This window comes from Lissotriton vulgaris, chromosome 9, assembly GCF_964263255.1.
Source record: "Lissotriton vulgaris chromosome 9, aLisVul1.2, whole genome shotgun sequence".
In the NCBI taxonomy this organism is placed as follows: Eukaryota; Metazoa; Chordata; class Amphibia; order Caudata; family Salamandridae; genus Lissotriton; species Lissotriton vulgaris.
The window spans coordinates 1,194,937,803-1,194,965,791 of NC_141697.1; the positions used below are offsets into that span (position 1 = coordinate 1,194,937,803).

At 49.2% G+C, this 27,989-nt stretch overlaps 1 protein-coding gene across 3 annotated transcripts in view; it reads left to right on the forward strand.

Moving 5' to 3' along the window:
• SLC41A3 (solute carrier family 41 member 3) overlaps window positions 1-27,989 on the forward strand; it is a 204,432-nt gene that overhangs the window by 71,326 nt on the left and 105,117 nt on the right. The window contains exon 1 of one of the 3 annotated variants that reach the window (XM_086939268.1): window positions 655-1,608. The exons of the other annotated variants lie outside the window; for them this stretch is intronic. Within the exon in view, the coding sequence (XP_086795394.1) occupies window positions 1,414-1,608 (195 nt within the window). The 5' untranslated portion in view covers window positions 655-1,413. Of the gene's footprint in view, window positions 1-654; window positions 1,609-27,989 lie in introns of those variants that run through there. 3 annotated transcript variants of the gene reach the window in all.

Sequence of the window (27,989 nt, forward strand, 5' to 3'; positions counted from 1 at the left end):
CTGCCAGACATCCTTGAAGGCTTGTTCTGTGCAAAACTGATTTAGCTGCCATCATAATACGGTTGTGTTCTTATGCCTAGCGCTCAGAAACCTATTGTGGGGTTCATTCATTTTATACATTGTATACATTCATACATACAGACCTCATTGATGAGTACAACTCTGATAAAGTTGGCCGTTTTTGTTCCCTGCCTGTCTCTTTTACCTTTCTTGCACTGTACACTGTTTCTAAATCCTTGGTTGGAAAGTGCGATTTTAGGCGATATATTCAAGTTTTCCTTAATCACAGGAAATCTGCCACTGTGATGGTTTTCATTAATGCGCCTCGATCATAAATGTATATACCAAAACAAATCCGTCTTTAAAAGATGAAACATGTAAGTTGGGGGAAATCGGGCTGTGGCCTTCCGCGCGCGCTGGTGGCCTGTTTTCTGTCATGGTGTTATGAGCACTGCTTTAAATGTATTCCCGGAACGGTGCCGCTTATCTGGGCTTCTGGTAACTAGCTGCTCGCTCAAGTGATGACAGGAGATAGGTTTGTGTTTGAAGCTCATTGGTCCGCCGTTTTCCCCGTCCTCCGGACATCACAGTGATGTCACCCCGGCGCGAGCAGATCTTCCCAGCTTTGCCATCTCACACCCTGAGACTGCAGCAGCAGCCACACTGGAACAAGGGTCTCTTTTTTGGGTAACTTCCGGCCCTTGCGTTCACAAGTTTCTCTCTGTATCAACTCTTCATGCTCGTGGGAATTCTCTCGGCCTTTGACCCTTCTTCACCTTGAAAAAGAAGACCTCCAATGAAGAGATTATGCGTGGGAATGACAAAGCACCTGCTGCGCAGCCAGTGGGTCATGGGTTTGATTTATAAAATACTGCAATAATCTGGGTTCAGTGGGCCCCTCAGAACTCTGGGCCCCGGTGCCCTTGCACCTGCTGCACCAATGGAAGCTACAGCACTTCAAAGATCAGTTTGGAGATCGGTCGACGTACAGTACGTCACAACCATGTAACCACTGCCGCGCGGTGCCTGACAAACTTTCTTGTTGGCTGGAACTATTTGTAAAGCACGGTAACACCAGGACAGGAGGGGTCGCTTGGAGTGAGTGGCCCGAGGGCCTCCGGTTCACATCATAAAGGACTTTTGCACTAGAGAAAAAGCAGGTATTTCTTGTTCTGCCCTTCGCTCACCCGACGCACATATATCAAGGTGTTTCCAGATAGTTCCATTTAGAGAGAATACTTTCAGACTTTAGCTCGACCCGGCGATCATTGACGTCACCAGCTCTCTCCTGACACTGAACTCGCCCCCTTGCGAGGAGCCGGGCAGCACACCTGGGCGGATGCGGGGGCTCAGGCAGCGCGCGGCACCGTCTTCCGTCCCTGACTCCGAGGCGATGGGTCAGCAGCGCTGACCATGGTGGTCACTCAGCTGGAGCTGGAGCTCTGCTACCATGGCAAGAAGCTGCGAGGGTTCACTTGTAAACTCACCAGGTCTGTCGACGGGTTTCTCCCGGAGACCTCCTTCAGCATCGCCAGCCAGGTCTTGCTGCCCATCCTCCTGGCCGGGCTGGGCATGGTGGCAGCGGGCCTGCTCATGGACCTAGTTCAGGTATCTGGAATTTACTACAAAGCCAAATAATGGTTTTCATTAAAAAATAATAAAAGCAGTTTTTTTATTTGTTAATAACTAATGCTGTTAGAAAATGTTCTAAAAGGCTGCAAATTCAATGCGCAGATAGGACAATATATATTACATGCCTATAGTTTTTCTGTTGTAGAAAAATATTTATCATATGTCTATAGTGTTTCTGTTCTGTAATAACGACACTTCGTTTAGGTGGCACTATACTTTTATAGAATTTGTAGGAGAAGTGCAAAAAAGCACTGACAAGGCCAAACAAGTGTAGCCTTTGCAAGCTGGTGCAATGAATATTTTTTATTGCAAATATATGCCAAAAAGAAAACAAACAAAAACACTTTGGCATCTAAGCCTGGCCGCCATATTTGAGAAGGAGACCAGAATACAAAAACATAAGACCTAGCAAAGCACTGGATTCACAGACAGCTGCAATGTTATAGAGTCATTAACACACTTACTAATGGAGGTAGAGCAACTTTATAAAGAAGATGAAAAATAAAAAAAAAGAAATTCCATCGACCTTGGTGCAGGCAAAAAAGAGTGGCTATTTCAAATTAAGATGAATAATGCACACATAAAAAGGTGCATTTTGAACCGGGTTTCTCCAAAGAGAAGTGACTTGTAATTTAATAGACATGAACAATGTGGAGAGACTAGCAGCCATATTCATGAACATGAATTGCGCTCGCAAATGGCCAGATTCTGAGAATCTGTCCGTTTGCGAGTGCGATTTTTGCATTTGGGATTCATCATCCCAAATGCAAAAATCGCTATTACCGAAATCGCATATTTGCGAGGAATTGGATTTAAGGAATCTCTAATAGAGATTCCTTAAATCCAATTCATCACCCATTTTTAAATAGCGAATTCGCAATATTTGGTCGCAATTTACCACGAAATCTGACTTTGTGGTAAATTGCGAAAAAAGAGTAAAAAGCACTTTAGTGCATTTTTTTCTCTTGCATGTTACACACACACATGTCCTCTGGACATCTGTGTGCGCAACACCTGTTCAAATGTGCATTTGAGGGGTGCTACAGGGTGTCCTTTGGACACCCCTGGCACCCTTCAAATCGCAATCTTATTTGCGATTAGCAAATTGCTATTCGCAAATAAGGAATACTCCCCATTCATTCCTATGGGCCTTTTGGCCCATAGGAATGAATGGGGAGTTTTTTCCTTATTTGCGATTAGCAATTTGCTAATCGCAAATAAGGAATCAGTAGGAATCGCAATATTTTTTGCTAATCCTACATGAATCCCGTTTTGCGAGTCCTTAATAGCGAATCGCTATAATTCGCTATTATGGCCTCGCAAAACGGGAGATTGATGAATATGGCTGTTAGTGAAGTTACTCAAATTGAAGGGAGCCGTGGGTAAAGAATGCTGATCCTTGCGCCATGCTGTATGCTGTGTTGGGCAGAAGCAAAATGTGAAGAACAATTTAACAGACCACTGGGTGAAGCCTGTTAACCAAAAGCTGCTCTGTGTATATTATGGATGACTTTTTTGTACAAAGAATACTCTGAAGAGATAGCTAAAGCTTTCTCAAAGCCAGATCTAAAAAGATATTAAAAGATGCATTTCAGTTGTTTCACTTAATTATCATTTTTTTGTTAATTTCACAGATACCACGTGGCTTAAAATCAACAGGAGATTTAGAATGCAGTGGAATCTGTTTACCATTAATTGCTACAAGTTTTGCACTGCTCTGAATAAGCCTTACAATTGAATACAAATGTTGTGCAAATTCCCTGCTGTTTCAAGTACTGGTCTCTTTACATACCAAGTTTCTGATTGAGATACTTGTTGTTTTTGTACAGTTGGCCACTGGGAATAAGACAGACAATCAATTACTTCAGATAGGTCCTGGACCGAACGAAAGATTGTTAGGAACTCTGATCACAGTTGGCCTGGGTATTTAACCAGTGATTAGCCGTGGTAAAAATATATTAAGGAGACACTTGTCTCTTATGTAGAAGGTCTAGAATAGCCCAGTGGCCGCTGGGTGGGGTTGTACTTTCCTTGTGTTGTCAAGAAGTGAACTCAATAGGCCTTCTCACCTCCAGCCCTTCTCATACACGACCACTCATATCTATGTATAATTGTTGCTGCTTCTGAAGTGACCTTTGCATGAGTTTTTTGGGTGGCTGCAGCTAATTATCTACAGAATTTTACTCAGTACATAGAACCTACATCCATGGGTAGGGTAGTGTTGTTGACAACAAGTAGTTTCTGTATTTTAGCACCGTAGACAGCTCTTGAAACAACTCCGAGACAATGAGGTGAAAATTGAACCTGGAACCATTGTTGGTAAACAGTCTGAGCCGGAAACCCAAGCTTCACAGCCATTCTAATGTGTTGGATTTTATCCTGCGCGATGATTGGAAGAAAGTTAGAGAGGTCAGATTGGAGGTAATAAGGGTCTAAATGATGTGTGATTTTGTCTACTACTTCAAGGGGTCTATAATAATGCATTATGGAATTTGGTCTTTGAAAGCAAATGGGGAAATCACAGCAAACGTCACTGAAAGCAACATGTGTGCTGAGGCACTGTTGTGATGGGAATGTCTCCTGCATGGTGTACATTTGTGTCTTTTTAGTATTTTTGGCCCCAAACTCACACAATTGTAGTGTATGTGTTAAGGCCTAGGCCTGCCTTTGACAAGAGACTGACCATGGACTCAACCTGTAACAGGAGGGCTAACCAATCGTGGTCTTAGTAGTGGCAGTTCAATTCAATTCAATTCAAATGATTTATATAGCGCGCTACATACCCAGAGGGTCTCAAGGCGCTTGGAGAAGGGTGGGGAATTGCTTGTCGAATATCCAGGTTTTAAGTTGCTTTCTGAATGCTAGGTGGTTCTGAGTGAGGCGAAGGTGAGTGGGAAGTGAGTTCGAGGTTTTGGCTGCCAGGTAGGAGAAGGATCTTCCTCCCATGGTGGTTTTGTTGATGCGAGGTACAGCAGCAAGGGCTTGGTGGGAGGAGCGTAGCTGGCGGGAGGGGGTGTAGAAGGAAAGTCGTGTGTTGAGGCATTCGGGTCCAAGTTCGTAAAGTGCTTTGTGTGCGTGGGTTAGGAGGCGGAATGTTATCCTCTTATTGACGGGGAGCCAGTGGAGGTTTTTCAGGTGACCAGAAATGTGGTCTTTACGCGGAATGTCTAGTATGAGTCTGGCTGATGCGTTCTGGATGCGTTGGAGTTTTTTCTGAAGTTTTGCGGTGGTACCGGCGTATAGGGTGTTTCCGTAGTCCAAGCGGCTTGTAACCAGTGCGTGGGTGACCTTTTTTCTAGTTTCGGTGGGGATCCAGCGAAATGTTTTTTTGAGCATGCGAAGGATGTTGAAGCAAGATGATGAAACGGCGTTGACCTGTCTGGTTATCGAGAGTGAGGAGTCCAGAATGACGCCCAGGTTCCGTGCGTGGTCCGTCAGGATGGGTGCTTTTCCAAGGGACTCTGGCCACCACGAGTCGTCCCAGGCGGAGGGGGAGGTACCTAGGATAAGGACTTCTGTTTTGTCGGAATTCAGTTTCAGACGGCTGAGCTTCATCCACTCGGCTACTTCTCTCATTCCTTTATGTAAGTTTGTTTTGGCGGTGTTAGGGTCTTTGGTGAGTGAGAGGATCAGTTGAGTGTCATCAGCGTAGGAGATGATGTTGAGGTTGTGTTGGCGTGCGATGGCCGCGAGGGGGCTCATGTATACGTTGAAGAGGGTGGGGCTGAGTGAAGATCCTTGTGGCACGCCGCAGATGACTTCAGTGGCCTCTGACTTGAATGGTGGGAGGCGGACTTTCTGTGTTCTTCCGGCAAGGAACGAGGTGATCCATTCCAGTGCTTTTCCTTGGATTCCTGTGTTTCTGAGGCGTTGTAACAGGGTGCTATGACAGACTGTGTCGAAGGCTGCGGAGAGGTCGAGGAGGATGAGGGCGACTGTGTCTCCATTGTCCAGTAGAGTTCGAATGTCGTCTGTTGCTGCGATGAGTGCGGTCTCAGTGCTGTGTTTGGCTCGGAAGCCAGAATGAGAGGAGTTTAGGGATTTGTTGGTTTCGAGGAAGGCAGCGAGCTGGTTGTTGACAGCTTTCTCGATGACTTTGGCCGGGAATGGAAGGAGCGAGATGGGGCGGTAGTTTTTGAGTTCGGTGGGGTCAGCTGTGGGTTTTTTCAGAAGGGCGCTGAGTTCGGCGTGTTTCCAGCTTTCCGGGAAGGTGGCGGAGTTAAGGGAGCAGTTGATGACATCTCGGAGGTGGGGTGCGATGACGGAGTCAGCTTTGTTGAAGATGTGGTGAGGGCATGGGTCTGTGGGGGATCCTGAGTGGATGGAGTTCATCAGGCGGATGGTGTCCTCAGTGTAGATTGGGTTCCAGTCATTAAGGATGTTCAAGGGGGGTGGGGGTACGGCAGAAGGTAGGGTGGGTTGGTCTCCAGGATGGTTGTCAAAGCTGCTGTGGATGTCTGCTATTTTGTCGTGGAAGAACGAAGCTAGGGAGTCGCAAAGGGCTTGAGAGGGAGTGATGTCGTTGGAGTTGGCAGTGGGGTTGGTAAACTCTTTGACGATGTTGAATAATTCCTTGCTGTTGTGGGCGTTGTTATCAAGTCGGTCTTTGCAAGCGGCTTTCTTGGCGGTTCGGATCAGTTGGTGGTGTATGCGGATGGCGTTTTTGAACGTGTACCTGGTGCTGGTGTTTGGGTCTTTTTTCCATGTCTTTTCAAGTGAGCGACAGAGTTTCTTGGATTTCTTAAGATCATCGTTGAACCAGGGGGCATTTTTGCTGCCTAGTTTGATTTGACGTTTTTTCAGGGGTGCTAGGCTGTCGGCGCTGTTGGTTAGCCATTGAGTGAAGTTAATGGCTGCTTGGTTGGGGTTCGAAGAGTGGGCAGGGGGGTTTTGAAGAAGCGATGAGGAGATCTGGTCGATGGTGATTTTGTTCCAGTTTCTTCGCAGAGTAGGTTGAGGATGGTTGTGGGTTGTGGTCTTTTTGTAGATAAAGTGAACGCAGCTGTGGTCCGTCCAATGGAGAGCTGTGGTGTGACTGAAGGAGATATGTATGCTGGAGGTGAAGATAGGGTCGAGAGTGTGACCTGCGTGGTGAGTGGGGGTATTAACAAGTTGTTTGAGTCCGAGGTTGGCGAGATTGTCCAGCAGGGTAGTGGTGTTGCTGTCGTTGCTTTTTTCCAGGTGAAAATTGAGGTCTCCCAATAGAATGTAATCCTCGGAGGGGAGGGCGTGTGGGGTGATAAAGTCAGTGATGTCTTCACTGAATTGTGCACGGGGTCCTGGTGGCCTGTAGAGGAGGGTGCCTCTGAATGTGGTCTTGGGGTCGGTGTGGATCTGGAAGTGAAGGTGCTCGGCGCTAGCGAGGTTGACGTCTGAGATGGTTGAGATGCGGATGGAGTTCTTATGGACGATAGCGATGCCTCCTCCTGTTTGCTTGATGCGGTCTTTTCGGATGATCTTGTAACCTTCTGGGATGGCAATGGTGATGTCTGGAGCTGAGGAGGCGTTCATCCATGTTTCTGTTAGGAAGGCGACGTCCGGAGAGATGGTGTCTAGTAGATTCCAGAGGTCGATGGCGTGTCTGTGGACCGAGCGGGTGTTGAGCAGGATGCATTTAAGGTGGTTGGTGTCAGGTCTCTGTTTGGTGTTAGTGGATGAGGAGTTGGTCTTGGTGCCGTCAAACTTGCAGGAGTTGCATGAGAAGTGTCCATGGGTGTGTCCGGGGGCGGCTTGGGCGCAGTTGGGGAGTCGGCCGGGGTTTAGGGCTAAGAGGGTGGAGGCGGCGTATGTAATGCGGGTGGGGTGGGTGGGACGGGGGCCAGGGGGTCTGGCGCTGGGCGCGGCCTTGGCGCGGACGGGCGTAGACGGGCTTACCTTTGGCGCACCTTCGGCACGGCTGTAGCGCGTGGACGCTGCGCGTTGGGGCATTCGACTTAAATGGATAGTCGAGGGGGGTGGAGCGTGGGAGGGTCAGCAGGGAGGCGTTAGCTGGGAGGGTAGGCGGGACAATCGAGTAAACAACAAGCCAGGTTCCAAAATGGAGTTTGGAAAGTGAAACTGGGACAGACTATGTTTAGTGCAAAGCTAATACCACAATGAATGCACAGTCGAGGCAGCACAAGAATGCAGATTAAACAATGTCAGCAGGGGCTACAATCACGTGAAGTACTACTTTCCCCCTTACGGGATCATGCCGGTAATGTGGTGGTGGTAGCATGCTGTGTGTGGTTTTTTTTTTTAACAGTTTTTATTGTTTTCATTCAACACATAGGCAATAATGACAGTGTACAGAGAATCACATAATGTAATTAGGTTGTATACAGCCGAATATCCTGGCGTAATGAAGTCAATAGTAACCCAACTTTTCTGTAGTATCTCCCTCGTCAGTACAATCCCTACCATTCCCATCAACCCGTCCTCACTCTTCATCCGTGCTATCGCCCTCGGGATCTGGCAATGGGTCACATATATCCAAGTTCAAGTTCAAGTTCGGGCATTTATATAGCGCACTGCTCACCCAGAGGGTCTCAAGGCGCTTGGGAAGGGGTTCATTATTTGTCGAATAGCCAGGTTTTAAGTTCTTTTCTGAAGGAGATGTGGTTATGAGTAAGGCGGAGGCGAGTGGGGAGTGAGTTCCAGGTCTTGGCCGCCAGGAAGGAGAAGGATCTTCCTCCCATGGTGGATTTCCGGATGCGCGGGACTGCGGCGAGGGCTTGATTGGACGATCTTAGTTGGCAGGTGGGTTTGTAGAAGGACAGTCGAGTGTTGAGGCATTTGGGTCCTAGATTGTAGAGGGCCTTGTGTGCGTGGGTGAGAAGACGGAATGTAATCCTTTTGTTGACGGGAAGCCAGTGGAGGTCTTTTAGGTGTCCGGTGATGTGATCTTGGCGAGGGATGTCCAATATGAGTGTTGCTGATGCGTTTTGGATGCGTTGGAGTTTTTTCTGTAATTTTGCTGTGATTCCGGCGTATAGTGTGTTACCATAGTCCAGTCGACTTGTGACCAGTGCGTGGGTGACCGTCTTTCTTGTCTCGAGGGGGATCCAGCAGAAGATCTTTTTGAGAATGCGAAGTACGTTGAAGCAGGAAGATGAGACTGCGTTGACTTGTCTGGACATCGAGAGAGAGGAGTCTAGGATGAAGCCAAGGTAACGTGCGTGGTCTGTGGGTGTGGGTGCTGTGCCCAGAGCGGAAGGCCACCAAGAGTTGTCCCAGGCAGAGGGGGAAGATCCTAGGATGAGCACCTCTGTTTTGTCTGAGTTGAGTTTTAGGCGGCTGTGTTTCATCCATTCGGCTACTTCTTTCATGCCTTCGTGCAGATTGGTCTTGGCGGTGTTGGGGTCTTTGGTGAGGGAGAGGATTAATTGGGTGTCGTCGGCGTAAGAGATGATGTTGAGGTTGTGTTGGTGCGCGATGGATGCGAGTGGGCTCATGTAAACGTTGAAGAGGGTGGGACTGATTGATGATCCTTGTGGAACTCCGCAGATGACTTCAGTGGCCTCTGAGTTGAATGGAGGAAGTCGGACTCTCTGAGTTCTCCCAGTTAGGAACGAGATGATCCAGTCCAAGGCTTTGCCTTGTATGCCGATGTTGCTGAGGCGTTGTATGAGGGTGCTGTGGCAGACTGTGTCGAAAGCGGCGGAGAGGTCGAGTAGGATGAGGGCAACTGTATCTCCGTTATCCAGAAGTGTTCGGATGTCGTCTGTTGCTGCAATGAGGGCGGTTTCGGTGCTGTGTTTGGCTCGAAATTAACCCTGGGCGGGCGGCTACGCTCCGTGCACGGAGTGTGCGTAGTGCCGGCTTCTACGCATTTTGCGTAGCAGGCGTAGAATCCGGCACCACGCACGCTCCGCAGACGGAGCGTAGCTGGCCGCCACCCGCCTCCCTCCCGCCCTCCCTAAATACTTTAAATTAGGAGTGTAAAAGAATTAAAAGGCACTTACCTTGCCCGCCGCTGCCCGCCGCGTCCACGGGGCTCGCTATCTTCATTCTGCCGCCTTGTGTACAAATGCGCATGCGCGAGCGGCCGCGCATGCGCATTTCTCATGAAAAAATGCGCATGCGCGGCCGCCCGCGCATGCGCATTAGTACACAAGACGGCAGCAATGAAGATAGCGAGCCCCGGGGACGCGGCGGGCAGCGGCGGGCAGCGGCGGGCAAGGTAAGTGCCTTTTAATTCTTTTACACTTGTAATTTAAAGTATTTAGGGAGGGCGGGAGGGAGGCCTGCGGTGCGTAGTGGGGCTACGCGGAGTGCGGAGGTGGGCGTAGTTTCTCGCCCACTTCACGTAGCTCAGCGAAGCCCCACTACGCCCAGGGTTACTCGAAATCCGGATTGAGAGGGGTCGAGGGAGTTGTTGGATTCAAGGAAGGCGGCGAGCTGGCTGTTGACGGCTTACTCAATGACTTTGGCCGGGAATGGGAGGAGGGATATGGGTCGGTAGTTTTTAAGTTCGGAGGGGTCTGCTGTGGGTTTCTTCAAAAGGGCGCTGAGTTCGGCGTGTTTCCAGCTTTCTGGGAAGGTGGCAAAGTTGAACGAGCAGTTGATGACATCACCGAGATGGGGTGCGATGATGGAGTCGGCTTTGTTGAAGATGTGGTGGGGCAGGCGTCGGTTGGCGAGCCAGAGTGGATTGAGTTCATTAGGCGGATGGTGTCTTCACTGGTGATTGGGTTCCAGGCGCTAAGGATGTTAGTTGGCGGGGTAGGATCTGAGGGAGGAGGGGAGGGTTGATCGCTGGGAGTATTCTCGAAGCTGTTGTGGATGTCGGCAATTTTGTTGTAGAAGAAGGAGGATAGCGCATCGCAGAGTTCTTGGGAGGGAGTGATGTCGTTAGATGCTGCGGTGGGGTTGGTGAATTCTTTGACGATGTTGAAAAGTTCCTTGCTGTTGTGAGTGTTGTTGTCGAGACGATCCTTGAATGCTGATTGCTTGGCGGATCGAATCAGTTGGTGGTGTTTGCGAGTGGCTGCCTTGAGGGTGGCCATGTTGTCGGTGGTTGGGTTTTTTCTCCATGTTTTCTCCAGGGTGCGGCATAGCTTCTTGGATTTATTTAGGTCATCATTGAACCAAGGAGCTTTTTTGCTGGCTGATTTGATCTGGTGCTTTTTCAGGGGTGCTAATTCTTCAGCACTATGGGTGATCCATTGCTTGAGATTGGTGGCCGCTTGGTTTGGGTCCAATGGGAGGGTGGGGGGGTTTTGGTTGAGTGAAGTGAGGAGTTGGTCGGAGGAGATTTTGTTCCAGTTTCTCCGAGGAATAGGTTGTGGGCGGTTGTGGGTCAGGGTGGTTTTGTAGCTGAAGTGCACACAGCTGTGGTCCGTCCAGTGGAGAGCTGTGGTGCGGTCGAAGGAGATGGGCTTGCTGGAGGTGAAGATAGGGTCGAGCGTGTGTCCGGCTAAGTGGGTGGGGGTGTCAACAAGTTGTTTGAGTCCGAGGTTGGCCAGGTTGTCCAGAAGGTTGTCCCCCTATACGTATTCCAGGCTGCCCATATTTATGTCCATTTTCGGGGGCTCTTTCGATTGGCATACACTGTCCTTTCCGTGACCATAGTCAGATCCATTTCCCTGCACCAAGTTGCTAATGACAGTGTTTCCACTGCCCCCCATTTCTGCGCAATATTTCGTTTCACTACCATGAGCCCCAACGTGATCGATATTTGTCCGTACCGTGTAAGGTCATTGGGCTCCCATATGTTGAGCAGGCATCTACGTGGGTCAGGGAGAATCGACACCCCCATCGCCTGCGATATTGTACGTAGCACCTTCCGCCAGTAGTCCATTATTGCTGCACCGTCCCACATTGTGTGGAAGAACGACCCCTCCTCTCCACACCCTCTAAGGCAATATGGATGTTGCGCTCTTTGTATTTTATGTAACATGGTCCTAGTGTAATACACTCGGTGTAAAATCTTAAGTTATACCAACCGGAACCTTGCAGAGATTCCCACCTCCCTAGGAGAAGCTAGGTTCTCCTGCCACTCTGAATCAACTATATCGCCCACCTCCATCACCCATTTTCCCCGCAGATCTACTGTTGGGTCTGGCAGGTTGTTGATTAGCTTTCTGTATGTGAAGGACGTGGCTCGTTTTTGCATGTGTTCAGTGAGCAGTCGGTCTTCTAACGGGGCTGATTCTGGGACTTCCGTATCTAGCGGTATCACCTCCAGTAGTGCGTGCCTTATTTGAGTGTACCTATATGTCTCGGTTGGCCCCAAGTCATATTGTGACTGAAGTTGGCCGAAGGGTATCACCGTCCCCCCGTCCCACAGGTCGCCTACCGTGGAAATGCCTATGCTGTCCCACCGGTCAAACCCTTTGATATTTCTCATCTGTCCCAGGTTTTTGGTGTCCCAGAGTGGAGTAAGTTTAGTGATAACCCCTCTCCATCCTAACTTGGTCTGTGTTGCGTGCCACAATGTGACCATGTGTCTTGTAGAGCCTTCCAGTTTCAGTGCCAGCCCTTTGTTGTATAGGGCTGTAAGCATGTTGTTCGTACCCAGGTGGTCTCTATCCGCCCTGTATGCCGGATCATCCTGAGGAGCGCGGATCCACTGGTTGATGACCTTAAGGTGTGTAGCCCAATAATACAACTGTATGTCTGGGAGTGCTATTCCGCCTTCATACCAACTCTTATGCAGTTTTGCTTGTGCTATACGTGCAGGGCTGTGGCCCCAGAGTAGTGCGGACACTTGTGCATTCACTTGTTTAAAATATCGGGGTGGGACAGGAAATGGTGTGTTGTCAAGGGCGTAAAGAAACCGTGGCAGGGCCATCATTTTGTACAATGCCGTTTTCCCCAGTAACGTGAGGGGTAGGGATGCCCAGTGAATCACGTCTCTTTTCAATCGTTCCGGGGGGATGTCAGGTTTCTGGAAAAAAATTCTATTGGGTCTTTCGTAATGTGTATGTGTATTTAAAGGAGTCACTCGTTACTACGAGCAGACAGTCGGAAGGTAGGCGCGGCAACCCTCCCTGTAATACATATAGGACCGATTTAGACCAATTTATCAGGTACCCCGACATCTTGCCGAAGTTATCGCATATGTTGAGGAGCTCTGGTATAGAGCGTTCCGGGTCTGTTAAATACACCAATATGTCATCTGCATAGAGGGAGAGATGCTCCTCCCAACCATCCCTCGATTGTATTCCTGTCAGCAATGGGGTCCCTCTAATCAGTGTTGCTAGGGGCTCTAGGACCAGCGCGAATAGGAGCGGTGACAAGGGGCAACCCTGACGCGTCCCCCTCGCCAGCGGTATCTCGTCTGACGTGTGTCCATTAGCTATTACCCGAGCCAAGGGCTTCGTGTATAGGAGCCGTATCCACGTGCAGAATATGGGACCAAACTCCAGACGTGGAAAAACCACAAAGAGATATTTCCACTCTACCATATCAAAGGCCATCTTCGCATCTAGTGACAGTATCACTGCCGGTTCCGACAGTGACGGAGCCTTCGCCAGCACTCATGGAGACGCTGGAGGTTTAGTGCTGTGTTCCTGTTAGGCATGAAGCCCGATTGGTCTGGGTGTATTAAGTGAGGTAGGTAAGTTATCAACCTGTTGGCCAATAATTTAGCTAGAATCTTTGCCTCTGCATTTAGTAGAGATATAGGGCGGTAGGAGGTACATTCAGACAGGGGCTTGTCAGGTTTAGGGATCGCTACAATTGTTGCTAGCCGTTGGTCTAGCAGCAGCTCGCCCTTCTCTAGGCTTTCGTTATACATTGCCAGTAGAGGCGGGCTCACGGTTTCTGCCATTCGTTTATACCATTTGATCGGGATTCCATTGGGTCCTACCGCTTTTCCTGACTGAATCGATCTGATTGCTAATTGCAATTCCTCGATCGTAAAGTTTGCTTCCAATTCTTGGGAAGCCTCCTGTGTCAATGTTGGCATCTCTATATTCCTTACAAACTCTATTACTTCTTCCTCCGTTATCCTCGATGTTGGTGTGTAAACTTCTCAAAAGTGATGTGCCAGTGTGTTTACTATTCCCTCCGGGTCTGTCGTGAGATGTCCCCCTGTTTGCCTTTTCTCTCGTATTCCCCTATTGCCATTCTCTCGCTTGTCTAGCCATGCCAGCAGTTTACCCGCTTTGTCCCCTATGTCATATACGTTGTGTCTAGTTGCTGCTACGTTAGCTTCCGTCTTTTCCTGCAGGTGTGCTCTGTGTTGCTGTTGTTTAAGATGCAAGGTATGCGCCGTGTCTGGTGTGGGATTTGTTGCGTGTTCTGTGTCAGCTGCCTGTAGTGCTATTTCTAACTCTAGGAGTTCCTTCTCCTTCTCTCGCCTATGTCCTGTGATAGAAGCTATTGCTTGTCCCCTTAAGACGGTCTTGTATTCTTCCCACACTATTGAGGGTGAAGTGACCGACGTTACATTTTCTGCAAAATAATGCTTTGTGGCTGCACATGAGTCCCTTTTTATCTGGGGAACATGGAGGTACCCAGGGTGGATAGGGTATATTCGCCGGCGAGATTTCTGTTGGTAGGAGAAAGTCAGTACTACCGGAGAGTGATCAGAGCTACCCCTGGGCTTGATATCCACCTCCACAACATTCTGCAAGCTCGCATTTAACATCATGAAATAGTCTATCCTGGACAGACTATTATGCACCACTGAGTGATATGTGTATTGGTGTGCCGTGGGGTGTGCGTGTCTCCAAACGTCTGTCAGGCCTATTGCTTCTGTGAAACCCTGGAAGCGAGAGGCGCCAAGCGGTGGGGGTCGGGCGGATATCTATCCCTGGAGGCATCCATTGTGGTATTAAAGTCCCCTCCCATAATAAGGTCGCCTTCCTTCAGGGCAAGGAGGAATTCACTCACTACGTGTAGTGCCGGGGGGATGTATACTGATACCACATTAAGGAGTCTGCCCTCCCATTGGCCCTGTAGTGCTGCAAACCGCCCCTGTTCATCTATCTTAGTCCGGAGCACCATGAAGGGAGAGTTTTTCTTCACTAGGATTCCTGTCCCCCTGGATCCCGAGGAGAACTCTGAGTGTACCACCATCTTATAGCCCCATCTATCCAGTGCTTTGCATCTCGTCCCTATGAGGTGCGTCTCTTGCAGTAATGCTAATGTGGGGCCTTGGCACTTCAGGGCTTGCAGTACTAGCCCCCTTTTTATCTTATCACCCAGTCCGTGGACGTTCCATGTGACTAGCTCTAGAGATGTTATCTGGGTTACCTGGGCTGGGGTTTTGGCTCCGTCAGGTTGTGTACCCCTTGTCACGAGTGCTGTGTGTGTATGTCTGGAAATGCCATCTATTCAACATCTTCGAGGGTCTTCTCACCTTTCGATTCTCTGCCTTACTGTCGATGCCTATGTAAACTAGAACCAAACTAGACCAAGTCTCAACATTCCCTCCCCTTATCCCTCCCCCCACCCTGCCTCCCTGCTTAACGGACTTAGAACCGCCCGCCACCCCAACTCAGCAGAGTGCTTATTCCCAAACCCAACCATAGTACTTGCTTGACAGGGGTAAAGAGTCCAAGGAAGCGTCACTCCTTTTTCGCCTCCATGGCCCGTTTCAGTCCGGTGTCCAAAAGCGACACAACCGTGGTTTTACTGTCAGGGAGCGTTCTCCTGGAACTAATCTGGTTAGTAGGGTCATTCTTGATCGGCCACCTCTGCTTCTGTCCGTGGTGAGTAGCTCGAATCCGGACGTCGTGTGCTTTGGCTGCTCGGGTCCTTCTCTTCTTCATAACGTTGATGGCTTCTGTGCCCACTACGTTGTTTTCCCACTGTACGCCAGCCTTCGAGCCAGTCATAGGCCGCCTCAGGTGTCTCGAAGAACCACGTCTTGTCCTCTGCTACCACCCTGAGCCTTGCGGGAAATAGCATGGAGTAAGGCAGTTCCTGCGCTCGTAGAGCTTTTTTCACTTCCATAAAGCTTCGCCGGCGCCGGGAGACTGCCACTGTGTAATCCGGGAAGAAGGCGACTGTCGAGTTATGGATTCGAATTGGTGGGGAGACTCTCGATGTTTCTAAGATGGCGTCCCTATCCGGAAAATTGAAGAGTCTGGCGAGTAACGGCCTAGGGGGAGCTCCTGGTTTAGGCCTGCAGCCTGGGACCCTGTGGGCTCTTTCCACCGAGAAAAAACTGGATAGGCCCTTTAGTTGCAGTCTCGTCTTCACCAGCTCCTCTACATATAGGTCCATTGCTTGGGTTCCTTCAGTTTCTGGAATACCGAGGATACATACAATGTTCCGGCGCGAGCGTCCTTCCTGGTCGTCAAGCTTCTCCGCTAGCTGCTTGTTGTCTGCCTCCAAATGGGACAGGGCCGCCTGCAGTTCTGTTTTATCCGCCACCAAGAATTTTGTGACGATCTCCACCTCTTTGACTCTGTCTGTCATTTTCTGGAAGTCTGCCCGGAGCAGATTGACATCCGTAGATATAGAACCCACTGTGGTCTGGACACTTGAAAGGGCTGCCATAATGTCCTCCAGTGTTACCTTCTTACCCCCATTTTCTTCCGATCCTTTACCGATGAGCTGCGTCCCTCGGGGAGTGGCGGGAATCCTTTGTCGTAGGCAAATTTATCCAGCTTGGCTTGCACACTCTGATTTTGTGTGCCCCTGCCCGACATGTTGCCTTCGGGATGGAGTTACGCGTCACATTTCTTAGTGTTCTGTGCCTCTCTGGCCTCTATGTCCAGCCAACCGCCAAGCTTGAAGTCATGCACAGTAGTCAGTATAGTAAGTGACGTGTGGATGGACGGGTGTCTGTATCGTAGGAGTCCGACTCTGTGCGAGGTCTCTCTCACAGTCTCGTCTTTTGCCTGTGCCACTCGCCCCCAAGTTCGCCTTGTTTTCCTTCACTGATGCGCCTGGGCTGTGTAGGTGAGGTACGGGTCCCTGGCTTACTACGCCTTGCTATTGTCCGCATCCAGCGTGGATTGGGGGGGGGGCACACAGCAGCACCCAAGGAACACTCGGGGTCTCTGCCGCCTCCAAGTTCCTTACCCCCCAAGTCTTGTGCCATCCCTCTGACTTGGTCCGATCATCGGGCAGTACCATTCCACCTTAATGTTAATCCTATGCCACCTAATCTGCCTAAGAGTAACCTATGGGAGACCAGAAGGAACTATAGAGAGATCAATGATGCTACTCTTGCACCATTTATGAATGCTTTCAGTTCTCTCCCCCTGTCTGATCCCAATATGGCCGCACTAGGCTTGTCTAACGCCCTATCCAATGCAATAGACACCCTAGCTCCGGCAAAACAGCACTACTCAGCCAGTAAAAGTCCCTCGTGGCCCTGGTACTCTGATCGCCTCAGGCTTCTGCGACAGAAGTGTAGACGACAGGAGAGGTTTTGGCATGCTCACCCTGACTCCTTGGGAAAAGCCCTACATAAATCATTGTTGAGAGACTATAAGAAGGCTATTGTGGAAGAAAAAAGGAGTCACTTTACTAACCTTACTGCCTCCCTAAAATCATCGAGAGATCTGTTTAAAATAATCAACACACTTTCTGCACCTAAAGTAGCCGACCCCACTATTGAGACGCAGGAGCTTTGTGATAATATCACAAGTTTTTTTCACTCAAAAATTGCTGATATTCACAATTTTCTCGAAACTCTCAATCTGGAGCTGGATGCCAACTTGGCACCTTCCTCTCTTTCGCTCTCTCCGCCCCCAAGTTGAGGCCGTCGAAGTTAACCCCAAATTGCGTCTCACCGGCTTCCGTCTTTTGACCCTAGAAGATCTAAACCGCCTTCTTGACGCCACTAAGTCAAGCTCACCCTTGGATCCCTGTCCTTTAAAAACCCTAAAGATCTGTAGAGAGGTTGTTCTTCCACCTTTATTAGAGGTCATGAACCTGGCTATTAGCAGGGGGATTTTTCCTCTATCATGGAAAACTGCTGTTGTTAAACCGCTGCTCAAAAAGGCCTCTCTGGATCCGGGAGTCTTAAAAAAAACCACCGTCCTATTTCTTTACTTCGAGCCCCGGCCAAGATACTTGAGGCCCACCTCAATCGAAATCTCTCCACTTTTATGGAAAGTTCTAACCTGCTGGATATCTCTCAATACGGGTTTCATACCGCACACAGCACAGAGTCTGCCCTCACGGTTGTGATTAACAACATCTGTTCTGAGGTTGATAGGGGACACTTGACTCTGCTGGTGTTGCTAGATCTCACAGCAGCTTTTGACACCCTGTCCCCGTCCATCCTGATCTCCAGGCTTGAGGGGATTGGTGTAGAGGGCACTGCTCTCAGTTTAATCTCCTCTTTTTTACATCATAGAGAGCAGAGAGTTAAGATGGGTAATTTTCTCTCTTCTTCTAAGTCAGTGCAATGTGGGGTACCGCAGGGCTCTTCGTTGAGTCCTCTATTATTCAACATATATGTTACCCCACTCACTAAGGTGGTGAGATCTTTCGGTTTTGAGGTGCTATCATATGCCGATGATACCCAGATTATGGTTTCCATCACTCAGTCGCCAAGCGATTCAGCCCTCAAATTTAGAGCATGCATGGAGGCAGTCTCACAATGGATGGTGCGAAATTTCCTAAAATTGAACGGGGAAAAGACGGAGGTTATGATTTTTGGAGGAAATCAGAACCTGTGGTCTGAGGACTGGTGGCCTCCCTCCTGGGGGAATGCCCTCATCCTACTCTTTTTGCTAGAAGCCTCGGAGTGTTAATCGATTCAGCTCTATCATTTGACTCTCAGGTCAACAGAACGGTGTCCACCTGTTGTGCCATCATAAGAAGTCTGAGGAAGATCGCCCCGTATCTGTCCCCCCATGCAGCACGGAGACAAGCAACAGTTGCCTTGGTCTCATCTAGGCTTGATTATTGTAATGCCCTCTACATCGGCATTAAAAAGAGCTCCATCTATCGCCTCCAAATGGTGCAGAACCCCGCGGCCAGGATGGTCTTGAACCTTCATAGGCTAGCTTCGGTAACTCAGGCCAGAAAGGATCTCCACTGGCTCCCGATACTTTCCAGGATTTCCTTTAAACTTTTTTGCCTGGCCCACAGAGCTGTACATGGCTTAGGCTCAGAAGGTATCAGGTCCCTTTTGTGTGTTTACACTCCCAGTAGAACTCTCCGCTCATCCTCCAAGAAGCTGCTTTCGGTTCCAAGATTTGTGAAGGCAAGGTGGGGAGGAAGAGCCTTTTCCACCCTGGCCCCCAAACGTTGGAACTCCCTCCCTCCGGAACTTTCCAGTCAGTCTTCTCTGGTGGTCTTTCGGAAACTCCTAAAGACCTGGCTTTTTTTCTCAGGCGTACTAGTGGCCTTGCATTCGGCAGTCTGAGATTTTATGTTTGTTTTCTCGCGCCTTGATGCCCTTTGGGGCTAAGTTTGCGCGTTATAAAACTCCTTTTCATTTCATTTCATTTCATTCATTTCATTTCATTTCATTTCAGCCTGCAATGTTTTGTGCCACCACGTCCTTCCAGCCAACTTCCAGCACAGCCTGTCGCCGCACGACCTCCCGGCTATTGCGCACCCCGTAGGCCTCCTCACGCACTTGCTGTCTCCTGCGCTGCTTCTTGTGCCACTATGCCCTGCCAATCGCCGAACTGAAAGCAATATACAGGACTCAGTATGATAAGTGACGTTCGGATGGGAGGATGCGTCACTGCGGCCTGGTGTCTGTGTGTGGCCACTCTCACGATCCCGTCTTTTGGCTGTGCCACTCGCCTTCGCCACTCGCCCTTCGGTCCGCCTTCTGGTGTGCGTAAGTGAGGTATGGGTCCCTGGCTTGCGGCGCCTTGATATTACCCGCGCTTAGCGTGGATTGAGGGGGGAGGGGCATCCGGCCGCACTACAAGAATATTTGTGGTCTCTGCCGCTACCAATGTCTATACCCCCAAAGTCTTGTGCCTGCAAAGTTTTGTAACCCCACGACCTTCCGGCTAGTTTCCAGCTCAGTCTTCCGCCACTCGAGCTCCCGGCTGTTGCGCACCCCGTAGGCCTCCTCGCGCACTTGCTGTCTCCTCCGCTGTACCTTGTGCGTCACTGTTGGTTTCGAGGTCTCTGGGGTATCTCAGGCACAATGCTTCATGTCGGTTCCGTCTGCGGCGCCCATCATTCGGTCTTCGCCTGCTTCACACTGCCGACTTCTCGTCCCGCTCCCCGGCTACCAGGTAATCGAGGCCCCGGTCTGAGCTGTTATATTAGGCCGTTGTCAGTCGCACTCGATTTCCATCGCTCCCCGTTGTCGGAATTTTCCCGGCTCTACGCCGATCGGTGCCGCTCGGTCCCGGACCTCAACTCAGGCCCCTGGAGCTTCTTATTATTGCGGATTACTGGTCGGATTGATGGAAAGGACTACGCCGTCCCCGGAGCTCTTAAGCTAAGCAGCCATCTTGCTCGGCTGTTAGCCACGCCCCCCAGCATGCTGTGTTTTGTTGAGATCACAGCATGACCAGACTTTTTGATCTGTGTCACAAGAGTCTAGGCCTACTGGCCCTCTTCTGTAAAGTCAGCTGCTAATTCTGAACCTGGGTTCAAGTGGTGAGCTACCAAGCTCATGGATGTAAGTGTGTAGAATATGATAAGTCAGTTACACACTCAATGATTGTCTGAGTGATCGAGAGTGGCACAGGCCAACAGCTTCCATTTTGGAAGCCCGGGCCTGCTCTTGTGCTCAAGATGGAGATGAGGTTACCTAAACAGTGGTAGAGTTTTACTGACGTTCGGGAGACTGGAAAGATGGAACCTAGACACTGAAGTGGGTAAAGTCGTAAAGAGGAGGCGGGCTCCCACTTAGAAATTCGATTAGGTCCTTTGATGCTGGGCTGCATCTTCCTGGACACTGCCATTTGGTGGATGTTCGGAATCAAGGGTGGGGCTGCAGTTCCTTTTGTTTTGTAAGAGTGTGGAGGGTATTTTGGATAGAATCAGTCTATTGTCTCTCTACCTGATTACTGTCAGGTACAGAATGGTTACATCTTTTTGTACCTCTTTTGTGGGTGCTCCGGTCTGGCGATTACCCTGCTATAAGGAGCATTGCTCAACATAAAGGCAGAGTGTGGAAGCCAGCTTGAGAAGGACACATGAAAGAAGAATTGGCGCAAACAGGTTCAGAAAGTGCAGACAGAGAAAACATATTCTGTATCTATTAAGTCTATATTAGGTTGGAGCTGTTGACTCACTTGCTGTTCCCATTTCAAGTTCTCTTAGACTAAGCAGGCGATGCTGCGCAGAAAACTCAGTACACTACTTTGCTACCATGCCTTTTGTCTTCCTGACAACCAGTTTTCCAGAGGTGAGGGGAAGCCATATGAAGAATAATGTGGAGGAAGTACTGCTTTCCCTGCCCCGGAACTCCTGGTGAGTGCTGCCTGAGAGTGAAGGGAAGAACTGCCACAACTCTTCTAGAGGAGCTGACTGATGGTGTGGACAAGAGGTGCTAACCCCGGTGCTTTGAGTGTGGGCACCAGAGACTCAAGGCAGGCATACTGCTGACTCGTAGCTAGCCACTGAACCCGAGTGGAGGTTCTGTGGCACTGCCAAAGTGTGCCTGAGCAAAACCCACATTGTCCCTGCTGTAGTAGCCATGGCCAGCATCACTAAAGAGGGTATCAACATTGACTGGTTGCACTTGGTCATGCACCCCAAAGTGACTGAGTGCCGATATGTGTATGGCACTGGTTGATAAACGTTCGAGCAGTCTGCCCCCCGAAGGAGTACCATGTGAATCCTGTTGGGTATGTGCCAGGATGTCCCAAACAGACTGAACGCGTGGTTAGCCACTTGCAGACTGTATGCCATTGCTGTACTGCCTACACCACAGAAAGTATTGCTGCATCAAGGCACTTCTTCTGTGTGCCGAAGCACTGATTGTATGCCTGCAGCACTAACTTCAGTGCTTCCCAGCACACCCAGCCATCGCTGCCAGAAGTGCCTCTAAGCTGTCAAGGTACCACTCTGGACTTGAAATGAGTATTAGAATCACACGTCGCCCCAAGGAAGCCCAAACATCTACCACCAAGACACACCATTCCAGCAGCTGGAGGCTCACCTTTTGCCCAGAAGGGGTCTGTGGTCTGGAGACAGATGCATGTTTCTGCGGTTTCCAGGACACTGCTGTGCAGCTTTGCCTGCCCAAGCAGAGCACCTTCATGATTCAGGCACAGCTGGCACACTTCCAGTGACAGAGGAACACAGACTGAGAGCGGCAGACCAGCCTGAGGTCTACCGGGGTCCCAGAGAACAGGTAAGAGACTTAGGGCCAGATGTAGGTAAATCACATTTACCGATTTTGAAATACCGAATATTACCGAATTTTACCGATTCGGTATTTCAAAATCGGTAAATGGGATGTAGGTACCAACATCTGGATTTTTTACCGATTCCTTAAAATTCGGTATTTACCGATTCGGTAAATACCGAATCGGTATTTGCTATTGGATCCTATGGGCCTTGAAGCCCATAGGATTCAATTCAAATACCGATTCGGTATTTACCGAATCGGTAAATACCGAATTTGTCAAGGGTGCAGGGGGTGTCACTTTGACACCCTCTAGCACCCCCAAAACGGGCATGTGTGCAATGTGGCACACAGACATGCCAAGGGCACGTCTGTCTGTCACATGGCACATGTGTACATGCACAGAATTCGGCCGTTACCGGTCGGTAAATGGCTATTTTCGGCCACCTACATCTGGCCCTTAGTGCTATTATTGTCCAAAAGACTGATAACCAAACTGGGGACGTGCAACACCTGCACTATTTCCTACACCTGAGTACCCTAGAGTAATGAAGTGGTTCAAGAGGTCAGAGAGGACTGTCTTCTTAGAAGTATTAGCCTTGCACCCACATTTCATATATTTGATATCTTACCTGATAATGTGTAGTACTCTGTTTCATTGCGTAACAAATTATTTTTCTTTTAATAAGAGAAGCACTGGGTTGGACAATCGTGTTACTGTGCTGCTGGGTGTCTTTTGATGGTTGAGCTTGTTTGTATCCCCACGTTAACCTCTTTGAGATGCCTGTTACTGCTTATCATTACTATCACTGGGAGTCAAGTGCTGAAGGGTTTGTACTTGGTCTAGTTTGTGGATTCATGGTAGGATGGAGCTCGGGGCATCTGAGGCAAATAACCCCAGCTCCCATGGCTGTGGCCCAGTAGCCCTGGCTTGTGCCGTGTCCTACTCATCTAAACGGTGGCTGTTTGGCACCTTTGTGTATATGTAGAAAGAGAAGACAACGGAGTTGACGGCGTGTCCACAGACGCGCCGTTGAACTCTGTAACCTGCTCGATACAACTTCACCCGACGTCGCCTTCCTCACAGAAACCTGGATGAACGCCTCCTCAGCACCCGACGTCGCCATAGCCATCCCGGATGGATACAAGATCACCCGGAGGGACCGCATCAACCAGACTGGAGGAGGCATCGCCATCGTACACAAGAACACCATCCGCATCTCGACCAACTCCAATTACACCTTCACCGCCGCCGAACACCTCCACTTCCAGATACACACCGACCCCAAGACCACGCTCAGAGGCACTCTCATCTACAGACTGCGGGACCACGCACACAATTCAGCGAAGACATCGCAGACCTTATCAGCCCGCACGCCCTCCCTTCCGCTGACTACATCCTCCTAGGGGACCTCAACTTCCACCTGGAGAACAACAACGACAGCAACACCACCACCCTGCTGGACAACCTTGCCAACCTCGGACTCAAGCAACTGGTGAACACCTCCACCCACTATGCCGGACACACGCTTGACCCCGTCTTCTCCTCCAGCGAGCACATCTCCTTCAGCCACTCTACCGGACTCCATTGGACAGACCACAACTGCGTACACTTCAGCTTCAGAAGGCCCTCATCCTCCTGGGCCTCTCCGCAGCGTTCAACACGGTCTGCCACCGCACCCTAACACAGCGCCTCGGCAACATCGGAATCCAAGAAAAGGCACTGGAGTGGATCATCTCATTCCTCGCCGGAAGAACCCAGAGAGTCCGCCTCCCCTGTTCAGATCCGAGGCCACCGAAGTCATCTGCGGCGTACCACAAGGATCATCACTCAGCCCAACCCTCTTCAACGTCTACATGAGCCCCCTCGCAGCCATCGCACGCCAACACAACCTCAACATCATCTCCTACGCCGACGACACTCAGCTGATCCTCTTCCTCACCAACAACCCCGCCACCGCCAGAACCAGCCTGTACGAAGGGATGAAAGACGTCGCCGATTGGATGAAGAACAGCCGCCTGAATCTGAACTCAGACAAGACGGAAGTCCTCATCCTGGGTCCATCGCCCTCCGCCTGGGACAACTCATGGTGGCCCCCTGCCCTGGGCACCACTCCCAAGCCAACGGACCACGTACGCAACTTGGGCTTCATCCTGGACTTCTCCCTCTCGATGACCAGACAAGTCAACGCCGTCTCCTCATCATGCTTCAACACCCTGCGCATGCTCCGTAAGATCATCCGATGGATCCCCACCAAGACCAGGAAGACAGTCACCCAGGCACTCGTCACCAGCCGACTGGACTACGGGAACACCCTCTACGCCGGAACCACAGCCAAACTGCAGAAAAGACTCCACGCATCCAGAACGCCTCCGCACGACTCATCCTGGACATCCCCCGACACAGCCACATATCCGGCCACCTGAGAGACCTACACTGGCTCCCCATCAGCAAGAGGATCATGTTCAGGTTCCTCACCCACGCACACAAGGTTCTCCACGACCTGGGCCCCAAGTAACTCAACGACCGCCTGACCTTCTACGCACCCACCCACCAGCTACGATCATCCAGCCTTGCCCTCGCAGCCGTACCACGCATCCGCAGAGGCACCGCCGGAGGAAGATCCTTCTCCTACCTGGCAGCCAAGACTTGGAACTCCCTCCCCATCCACCTTCGACTGACCCAGAACCATCTCTCCTTCAGGAAGCAACTCAAGACCTGGCTGTTCGAGAAGTAACGGCCCCCTCTCCCTCCAGCGCCTTGAGACCCTTCCGGATGAGTAGCGCGCTATACAAATGCTATGATGGATTGATTGATTGATTGACATTTTCCATTAATTGATGGGATGGGTGATGGGTACACTGACAGTACCTGAACGATCAGACAGTTTTTCATTGTGTGGGTTTTAAACACTTTCTGAGGTGGGCTACTTAGAGATTTTAAAAAGCTGAAAGAGGCCAAATAATTACCGTAGGCCAGTGTGCCAGTAAAGTGACAACGGTTTTCTTGCCCCTTTTAAATGTGTGGGAACTTCAGAATTACTTCAGCGTAGCTTCAGCTGGCAACGCTAATAGAAACCCGTAACCCAGCGGTCTATCCACCACACGTCCACCGAGAAAAGTCGGCCTGCCCCATGCAGACCAGGGTGAGCAACACTGATTTTCCCTTCACATGTCCGCCATACAACGTATGATGGACATGGGCACGGAAACTCAAAAGTGACCCCCATGAGCATGGAGAAAATTCCCTGTTTATTGGAGCCATTTGTTTTTTGTTTAAGGAACACAAACTCACTCTTTGGATTTTCTCACAACAAAAAGGTTTGCAGAGCATGTACATAAGACATGGCACTATCTCAGTAACCCTGCAGATCTATAAAGTAAGCCGCCACTGCACAGAGATCCCTGTTAGGCAGGCAGGGAATATCTAAATAGAGCGAAGAGTCTTCTGCCAGGATGCTGGAGGCCATGCCATCAGCCCACCTGTAGGACCACCAGACTAAATGACCATGTTAGAAGAGAAGAAAACATTCAAACAGTATCTGTTTTGATTTGAACATCATTCAAGAGTTGAACAGTCATGATTATATTACACATTTGTGACACTGTTAGGACCTGGTAAGAAGGGAGATTCTGAATGTAAAACGTTGCCTAATTTATTTCAAGTTGTAAATCATTTTCTTACAGGATCATAATTGAAAGAAAAGAACCAGCCAAATTGTAAAACCAAGACTTGATGCTTTGGACTTGCATTACACTGCTGGCCATTTAACACAAGAATAAATTTTGCAGATTATTGCAGAAAATATAAACAATTTGTCACAAATAAACATGTGAGATGAGTGTTTGACTAATGGTTATTGGATGGATTCATTATATAAGAGCACTAGTGGTGGGAAAACCATACACATAACATTGGTAAACAAAAAGCCTGTTGAGGCTTTCAGGGGTTGAAACTAACACATATATAATTTTAAGAAAGTTCTCCCACATCCCTCAGTCCTTTCTTTAAAAATGTTCAATAAAGTTAGTGCAGAAAAAAAGGGATTGATCTAAGGCTCAGTTAGAGCCTGACACAACCAAACTGCCCAATGGTGTCAGACCTTTCAGTCATGTTCCCTGAGTTGATCTCCCAGTGTTCAATCAATCAGTAGATTTGTAGAGCGCTTTTTGTCATCCGGGAGGGTATCCAGGCACTGGGTGTTGGTATAGTTGTAGGCAACTGGTCAATGCTGCACTAATCCAAGGTATGTCATCGCTTTTATCAAGGACTAGCAGCCCGTCCAGACGTTGTCCAGGTATGAATTGCTGCCGGCCAGTAGTATATTGTTTTGTAGGATTTCGTTTTGATAGCATTTCTTCTCTGTGACAGGCCTGTGAAAAGCTCCGATTCACAGTGCACTGCTGATGCATTTAAGAGTGCGCGTTCAGTAGTGTGTGAACTCGAGTTTCCGTACTTTATTTTTCCTTGCAATATTATATACCGCGAACTCGACAACATGGCATGAGCATAATTTACATTAAAGAAGAACACATTAATTTGTGGTAGGCACGGGGAGGCAAAGCGATTTGCCTGGAATCACAGGATGTTGAGCTGATGCAGAGATTCGAACGTAGCTCCCCAGCTCTAAAGTTCGCAGTTCTAGAACTTGTGGTGGGAGGTGTGTCTAAAAGTGTATGTCGGTGCTGGCCATCAATGAGAGAGACCTGTGCATTTTTCAAATCGGTGGTGAAAAAATATGAGTATGTTGCTGGTGATGTGGGCTGCCGTGTCACCAATGTACTTACCGGGGGAGGGTAAACACCCATTATTCCGCAACTTTCTTTCCACATACCATCACTCCGCATACTTTCATTACGAAAGTACCATGCCTCCGCAATGTCATTATAACGCATGGCATTACATTTTATATGCTTTTACCACGCATACATTTACAACGAAATTCATTGTACATGCATGATGGTAAAAGCATGTTTTTTAAAAAAATGTTTGGATAAGGTAAGTATGGGTATAGGGGTATATGTTTTGGGGTACCGAGGTATATGTTTTGGGGTGTTTGGGTATTTTAAGGGTTCAGATATAGTTTTGGGTTATGGGGTACAGGGGTTGTTTTAGGGTTTAGGGATAGGTATGGGTTTTGGGGTACAGGGGTATTTTTAGGGTTCAGGGCTAGGTTTGGATTTTGGGGTATAGGGGTATTTTTAGGGTTCAGGGGTAGGTTTGGGTTTTGGGGTACAGGGGTATTTTTAGGGTTCAGGGCTAGGTTTGGGTTTTGGAGTACAGGGGTATTTTTAGGGTTCAAGGCTAGGTTTGGGTTTTGGGGTACAGGGGTATTTTAGGGTTCAGGGGTAGGTTTGGGTTTTGGGGTACAGGGTTATTTTTATGGTTCAGGGTGTAGTTCTGTAGTTTGAGGGTCTGAGGTTCGGTGGTTCCGAACCCGTTCAATAAAGGTATTGGAAATAGAAGATTTTGGTATCAGCGGACCGCAAATCACGAGTGTGGTATGTACGAGTGTTTTCGCATTAGTCGATCAATGAGAACACTATGTATTTAGGCATTTCGTTTGAACCTGCGGGTTCCATTTTGTGTACGGCAGCCATTTTGTGTGGTTGCCCTCACATAGGCCGATGACTACGGCCGAACGAGTCCTTGAGACACGTACACCTTAGCTGACTTCTGAATGACCTGGCCGAACTGACTCCTTGCCTGAGGCTGACTTCGCTGAGCCAGTTCCTTGTTAAGCAGCTGGTCAGATAAAGATCAAAGAGCAGGACATGCCGAAGTTTACAATACACTGCACCCACCTTTCTATCTTGCTTCTAATCTGTTTCTGCTCCTTCCTTTACGACATAATCACTGATTTGGGTTGAGGTTTTATGATGGGTTTGTCCGGCCTGATCCGACAGGATATTGGAATGTGCTTAGTCATTTCTGGTGGGCTGGACAACGGAAAATGGAATTGTCGTCATGTGCTACTTTTGAAATGTTATTCTGTGATTGGTTAGTTTGTACGTAATTGATGCCCTCTTTGGAATGTGATTTTTGGCATAAAAGACCATGCTCCACTCATTGAATTTGTGCAGTCTCTAGCGAACCGATTTTAACAGGAGGGGGGAGAGAGAGAGTCAGTGGATTCAGTCTCCCTAGTTATATGAATAAACAAAGTAGAATCCACTCAAAGTGATA